At 34.2% G+C, this 8,295-nt stretch overlaps 1 protein-coding gene across 1 annotated transcript; it reads left to right on the top strand.

Moving 5' to 3' along the window:
• The first annotated feature begins 1,679 nt into the window (after positions 1–1,679).
• On the top strand, positions 1,680–2,755 carry LOC119080397 (thiopurine S-methyltransferase-like). Its single transcript, XM_037188725.1, has 2 exons — positions 1,680–2,309; positions 2,481–2,755. The coding sequence occupies exons 1-2, from the start codon at positions 1,781–1,783 to the stop codon at positions 2,708–2,710; spliced, it is 759 nt and encodes a 252-aa protein (XP_037044620.1). The 5' UTR covers positions 1,680–1,780; the 3' UTR covers positions 2,711–2,755.
• Positions 2,756–8,295: the final 5,540 nt, after the last annotated feature.

The raw sequence follows: 8,295 nt of genomic DNA, 5'->3' as shown, positions 1-8,295 counted from the left end.
AAGACTTACACTGTTCTTACAGAAATTTCTCTATGTAAACAAGACGTACATGGTCGTCTGGGGTATCATTTAAAAGGTAATTTTATGTGCTTTTGGGCCAAATAGGGTCTTATGTGGTTTGGATGCATATGCGGTGAAATATGTACACCTAAACATTTCAACTTCTATTTCATCGTGTGTGCATCCAAACCACATAAACGCCTATTTGGTCCAAAAGCACATTAAATTACCTGTCAAATGACCATGTACGACCTTGCAAGACCATGTACGTTTTGTGTACCTCGAGAAATTTCTGTAAGAACAGTGTAAGTCCTCGGTTGAAAATTTCAACTGCACACATTTCAGTGTCGATGAATTTTAAACCCATAAGTCCCTTTCTAATGACACCTCACACGACCCTGTACGGCTCGTATAACTGGAGAAATTTTTGTAAGAAAAGTGCAAGTTTTTGGTTTTTGATCACCTTTCACCAGTCACACAAGCTTCGAAGAATTTTTTTAAAAGTGGTTTTGGCTTCTAGGGTGGAAGTCCTTTCTAGGCACATATAAAAAAGTCCACTGGAAAATGCGTCCGATTTCGGTAAGCTGTTTTTCAAAAGAATCTCTCATTATTATTTATACATATGAATAGTCCCGAATAAGACGCCATTTGGACTTATCTTTGGGTAATGGATCGGATTGTGACCTAAAGTCCAGCACTTCGTACATATCGCCGATAACACTTAGAACTAAGCAACTTAGAGGTTGCGCAATTCCGTCATTTTGAATTTTCTAGAACTCAATCTCACTGCTCAACCTCTGAACTTAATTTTTTTCGATGTTTTAAATTTTAGTCCAGAATCAGGTAAGAAACCCAAAATGCGTTAAGTGCTTGAAGTTCAAAGAAATTTTTTAATTTTCACACAAAAGTGAGCCACCCTCATTTCGATCAATTTCGATCTTTCGATTATGTTCAAAACAAAAAATAATTTCTCCAATTTGGAGTTCCTCTTAACAAACAGACGAACAAAATGCTTTGCGGACTTGTCATCCACAGGCATCAATTACGTGCAGTACAAATAATTTGCTTAAATAAAAGACGTTTCTAACATTGGTTTGGTGATTGTCTGGTTATTTTTGGATTGCCAAAAATTAGCTTAATTAGTGCCTTTCACATAAACTTATCAAACAACAAAAACAGTTTGGATAATGTCTATTCAAACAAAAACCTCTACCTACTGTAAATAAACAACCGGTCACATGCTCGTTTTATCGGCGATCATGATGTGAAGCACCTAAGAACGTTGTTATTTAGACATTACAGCCACCGTCATCGAACCACTAAGCTGACAAAAATTAAAAAGGAGGAGATCCCATGGACATGAAAATGATGTTCTGCTTATGGTTGCTTTTCAGCAAAAAAGCAGAACGAAATTTCATCCTCCCTAAATGCAAAGAGAAACAAAACCTCCCTACATCCTCCGTCTATAGAATGTTTCACGGATAACAATAATTCCTGATTCGAACTTTTCTTAATTTATTAAAATCTATCACAATCACCTATAGGCCAACCTCTGCACCTCTTACCACATCTTCCTTTGGCCGTCGGCTGTCTCGTCTATACTTTCATTTAAATTATTTTATTTAAACTTTCAACCCATCCGGTTTACAGGCATTCGCTGGACGTTGTTAGCAGTGAATACAAGTTTGTCTTAAATAAATTTAGCAAAACTTGTGAATAACGGCAATTTTCATTAATTTGTTAGCAATTTATTTAAGTTATTAGAAGTGTCGCGTTAACAATGACTTCAAACGATATTCTCAACGGCACTGCATTAAATGAATTGGTAGCTGAGAGTAAAAAATTTTGGTCGAGCTGTTACACTAAAAGTAACCTATTTTGGCAAGTCAATGAAGCGAATCCGGTTTTGGTAAAAAATTTGCATCACCTAACCGGCAACGAAAGTGTCGGGGAAAATTTTTTCGTTCCGCTATCGGGAAAGTCTGTTGACCCGCTATTTCTCGTTCAAAAAGGCCATTCCGTATTTGCAGTTGAGTTTGAACAACAGGCGATTGAAGCGTTCGCTAAAGATAATCATGTTACGTTGCATTTTGATCCGGAAGAATCTTTGTATTACACAGCAGATCGACAGTTGAAAATATATTGCGGAGATTTGTTTGAATGTCCTATTGAAAAATATGGTCCGTTCGATTGTGTCTGGGATCGAGGAGCATTTATTGCAATTGAATATGAAAGCAGAAAGGCATACATTGAAGTCATGCAACGCAGTCTTCTGAAGAAAGAGACCGATGAAAATGGACCCAGAAAATGTAAGTACAGCGTAGAGTTTACATTCATTTTTAAATGGGGAAATCTCCCCGTCTTTTTTTACCACGACCGAAAATGAAGAGTCTGTTAGAAACCGAACTTTAGTATTGAACCAAACATACCTAGTCGCCTGAGAAATAAGATTAAATTTTTTGTTTATTTTTGCATCGAAGATAACAAATTCTGCTATCTGTTGGAAGGAATAAATTTCAACCGAAGCTTATTTGCTGGACCACCAAGAGCAGTAAGTGAAGAGGACATGGCAAGTTTATTCGGCGATTGGGCTGAATACGTTTTACTCAAAGAATCGTCTCCAGATTGTGAATTACTGGCTACAAAGGAATTGGCCAAACATGGTGAAAAAGCTGAACAGACTTTGTACCTTATAACACCTAGAGTGTAGTTATTGAAGCCGTTGTTGGTAATGTTGAAAATAAAGTGACATGCAGTTGGATAATTTAAGAAAAAAACAAATGAAAATGACCTCTGTCTCGGCTCGAATAATCAAAATAAGAGCATCTAGCACATTGCCGTGAGAATAATAGTGAGTCGTTGGATTCGTAGAGAAGGAAATATAATTCGGACCAGTTAATTTAACTTGCCCCGAGGGATTTATCAAAATATTTTTGAAAATATTCAATGAGAAATAAATAGATTAAGACAGGTTAGAATTAGATTTGTATAGACGGTTATGATATTAGAGCGGGCATACCGATGACTAGGAGCTATACAATTCTATAGTACACTGAGTCCATTTGGGAAGTCATCGTTCGTGTCTTACTTATCACCATGAATAAGTAAAATATACAAAATATGTCTGACACACAAAGAATGTCAATGTCAAACATTCAGTGAGTTTCCAAAATATTCTGCCACAACACAGTACAGTTTCACAAAATTTCCTAATTGGGAAATTCTTCCGTCTGGTAAGTTATAATACAAAATATTATGTTCGTATGCTTTAATGTAAAGTAAATTCTTGATAATAATTGCGTAGCAAAGACATGAATATTTAATTTGGGAGTGTATCAATTAGCCGTATTGTGTTGCGTGTAATATCTGGGTAAATTATATGTCAACAGTGAGTATCTACACACACCGACGAAAAAAAAAATCGTATCATTTATCAGTCACTCAGGTGGTATAATAAAACCCGAACAGTAGGAATATGTTGTCAGCATCATTTATTATTCATCGCTTGTGGTGGTAAAAAAAAATTTCCTTCGATAATTTGACAAACCAATATGAAAGTGTGACACCGACACCTACGACGCTGTGTATATTTATAATAACAGTGTTTTGAGATAGGGTTGAATTTAGTTCACAAGCATTGAAGTAGCATACAATTTTACACTGTTTCATTGGAAAACCCTATGAAAAAATGTGAAAAACACTGATGTAGATATATCGTCAACTATCGGTAACGGGGTGTGTGCTTATTGGCCTTATTAATAAAGACGAGGCAAGTGGTTTTACTTTCTGTTCAAAACTCAATCGAACACCTGAAACTACTAATTGGATTTCGAGCCCGTAAAATAAGTCACCCGTGAATAATTATGTCGTCAATTCGTAGCTACCAATTAAGATATTGTATTGTCGGATTGAAATCAAGTGAAGAGACTGTTTAATAGAAACTGACCGAATGGACTAACGAGTCATATATTTTATATAATCTTCACTCAATCTTCAATAAAGAGTACCATTAGATTCCAAGAATTCTCAATTGATTTATTGAAAGTTAGTTATAATATGGAGACATTTTGAAATCAACTGTTTTATTTATTGTCTATACCTCGCATCTGATGAATACAGCCAAACAATGGTGTATTTCGTCGTGTTCAATGAGATGTGAGAAAATAATCTTCCTCTGGGTTTGACAACAACGGGATAAATTAAGGGACGAGTAGGAGTACTGTGATTGTGAAAGTGTGTAGATTAAAAGAACTAACAGTATGACACAGCATACGCTTGTCCCTATGGGTCGACCTGTTTCCTAAACCTGATTACTATGTCGAATCTAATCGGGTCCAGGCAAATTGACAAGGTTTTCCAAGAACTTTCCCCAATGAACTTGTGAAAGAACCGACTTCATCCGAATTAATTTTTAATTCAAATGTTGTGCGTAATGAAGACTGCAAGGCACGAGAAATTAAATTGTAATTTTGGAAATTTGTGCCCCAGAACGCTTGCGTTTTACGATCCGAACCACGGGACTGAACAAATATTTTATTACCAATTTCAAATCGATTGATTTATCGTGTCTTGCTTATTCGTGCACAAAATTCTGAGTAATGTTTGGCAAATTTGTAGCGATTTCATAGACAACACCACTTTTATTCAATGAATTTGTAGCACGTCCTAATTGTTACAGTACTACAATATGTTGTGCTGCAAATAATACTAACGACATATAATTCCCAAAAGGTTAGGTTATTATAGCCAGTTCCGATCCCTGTCCGGCCACTAACGAGCTCTCACAAATCTCGATGAACTTACAACTGTCTCGCCACATTACCGTTGGCAGACAATTTGTTATTTACACATTCCACCCTGGACAATACCTCCAATTTTCGGTAACTTTATTGAAACAGTTATGCGCTGCCGGTAAGCATCAAAATGTTTTTTTTTAAATGCATAATTTACCAAAGTTCATCATATTTTGCTGGAGATGAATTTTTGAATGAATTTTTTTACCATGGTACAATGAACCGTTTCGGCAAAAAAACAAGACAAGAGCGGTGAACCGGTGAACCGACTCTCTTTCTCTCTATTTCCGTTCTTCTACTCATCGGAAGTCGGTTTTCCTACCATCAGACTGTCACTGTAATAAATGGCCAAACTAAACTATTTAAAACTTTCAATGTTTACAAAACACAAATAAAAAAAAGAAGCGAAAAACGAAAAGGGGGTGTGTACGGTTTTGTTAAAGAAACAACTGGAATCTCCACCTCACTGTCAATATATAAACAAGTCCCTTACAAGTCCGTGCTGGAATTCATTGAATCTAAGATAAGATCAAACTTTTTTTTTGTTGTAATGTTGTTGTTGTATAATGTATGTCTGTTGCCTGTTGTAGTCTAACACATACACAACACACCAATGCTTATTATGGGTTGTTGTGTTTTTTTGCTTTCCTTTTTTTAAAGTTATTATCATTTCGTTTTCGTGATATTGAAAGCTTTGGAAATAATTTCGATATTCCAATATCTTGATAGTAAAAGTAAAACGGAGAGGTATAGAAAATGTTTCTTTTTGTGTGGATATTTCAACCCGACCGACTTGGAACGCAGGAAGAAGAAAAAAACACGAATGTAGAAGAATCGAAGGAAGGTAGATGAAACAACATTACTTTTTAAACATTTTTATTTTCCAGTTATATGTATATCGTATGGTAAGAAGTCGTTACTTTTACATAATTTAATTCGATTCAACACGTTTTTCAAAGGAAATAAAAATGCCTGGGAAAATTTAAATTTAAGCCTGGAATGTAAATAAAAAGAGGTAATGTATGCTTTATAAAACGAGTATTGAGAATTGTACATACATTAAGTAAGCATACACAATATACAATACGGTTACCTTTGTTAGTTCTTTTTTTACTTCTTCTTCTTCTTCTTCGCCATCGTATATAACTTGGCATACCTTCGGATCTGTAGAAAATATTGCATGGTATTCTATATTATATAATGCTACAAGGAAAATGCAAATAAAATGCGAATGTTAGATAATATATACCAATTTGATTCCATTTCGCATAAAGAGAGAGCACAGAATACAGCATGGAGCTTTATTTACATCTTTTATTCATAGTAATAAGAGCTTAGGCATTTATTTTTCTTTTATGTACACTTTTACAGATCAGCTTTCACGTGAAAGTCTCGGAGTAAAACTGATATGACTTTAAAAAAAAAAGAAAGAAAATACAAAACGATTCATTCAGAATTTGTTTGGTGAAAAACAAAAGGAACGTAAATAATTTTGTCGAGAAAATGCGCGTCTACTATATTATACATATGTAATACATCCACCCTCCAAGCCAATGTAACGCGATGAAGGATGGATGGAATGAACTAAATACACGAAAATCCGAAATTCCGTTTGTTGCGAGAACGAAAAAAAAAACAAATCAAACAAACAAAGTCTTTTAAATAAGTCATCTCGTATTTTGTTATATTGATTTGTACCAACTACACCATTTAACAATGTCTTTATGTGTGTTCCTCTGAAATGTACACATCTATACATCTCTATACATACATAAATCACTCTAACTCCCGTATATTTTTGTAATTAAGTAAACAACGTCGTTACAACTATATATGCATATTTAAGCACCATCTAATATCTTTTCTTTAGACAGTCAAGTAAATTAATTTACCCCCACAACCCTTCAATTGAGTTAGAAATCTTCTCAATCAGGTCACGTCTACCAGCGACTTAATGGATTAATATTTACTTACCTTTTTGTATGCTGAATGCGCCATATTGGTGCTATATATAGATGAAGAGCTTTATTCGTTTCGTTTATGTATCTACATCTATATCTATCTACACAAATATAATTTTGCCCTGTGTAATAATACACCCGCTATGTATATACAATTATATACGCAGGTTTATTATTAAACAAATAAGTTATTTCCCTTAATATACTGAACAAAGAATGGTCACGAAACGAATTATAATTAAGTTCCTTCTTATCTCAGCTCAGCTCAAAAGTTTTCAACATTCAATGAATGGTCGAGTTAGATAATGAAATATTTTTTTTTCTTCTATCTTTTCTTACTTTTTGCTTCCTCTTCATTCTGTTGAATTTAATTATGAAAAAAGAGAAAATATATAATCGACGAATGAAATTCCAAAATTACACCTTAGTGACGGAAGACGTCTGGCTGGAGATGCATTACGATTCGTAATTTACGAGAGAGAAGAAATGTGTCCTTTTGCGAAAAACGATCAATCATTAAGGTGACAATTTGCGGTTTTAAATCGCCATATAGAGGAGAGAGGTCACTCACTTTCGATTTTGTTGAATTTCGGCAAATGTTAGTAATTTATATCAGTTTTGAAGGCACTTTTTTGAAGTTTTTTTTTTCTTCAGAGAAATGATGGCAGATGCCGCTGCTGTCACCACATAAAGACCACTATTTGAGGGTTTTTGTATCATGCAAGGATATTATTTTGTGAAATTTTTTTCCCGTTTTATCCCAACAATTTCTTAAAGTCGGAGCATTATAATTTGATCGATTCTACTCATTTAATTCATTTTTAAATAATTGTAGTTTTGGAAGAAATCATTTCGAAAACATTACAGTATAAAAGCTTATACTCGTGCATTTGAACGGATTACCCGCAGGTATACCGCGAAAAAACAGCTCTAATGCGCATGTGTAAGCTTTTATACTGTAATGTTTTCGAAATGATTTCTTGAAAAACTACAATTATTTAAAAATGAATATAATCGATCAAATTATAATGCTTCGACTTTACTAGAAATTTTCCACAAACATTTTTTGGGAAAGTAGAGAAAAATTGGAAAACGTGTTCTCAAAAAAGTGACCGCTTTAACATATTTTATTGGATTTAAATTTTTTTAAATATTTTTTTAGAAATTACATTTATACTACCTAACCCCACAGGTTCAATTTAATTCCTAAAATTGATAAATTTGGTTTTTTTTTGTTTACATGTTGATTGGCATCAAAGACGATTGAGGAAGTCATAAAACAAACTTAGCTATTTCGATAAGCGAAATTCTCAAAAACATCATTTCGATAATTTTTGGTTGAATCAAATTTTGTATCAAAATGAAAATATCGGTCCCAAAGGCTGAATAATTTTTTTTATAAAGGCGTGACATGTTCAAAATTAACTAATTTGATGGAAGCATGGAAGAGTTGAACCGTTTCAACACATCCGATCCGTATTCAACTGCACCCACTTTTTTCTATGCTACACTAACGTGCCCGGCATGTTATACGAGCCGTT

This window comes from Bradysia coprophila, chromosome X (assembly GCF_014529535.1).
Source record: "Bradysia coprophila strain Holo2 chromosome X, BU_Bcop_v1, whole genome shotgun sequence".
Lineage (NCBI taxonomy): Eukaryota > Metazoa > Arthropoda > Insecta > Diptera > Sciaridae > Bradysia > Bradysia coprophila.
Note: the sequence above shows the minus strand (reverse complement) of the source record. Positions and strands in the feature narration are given on the sequence as shown.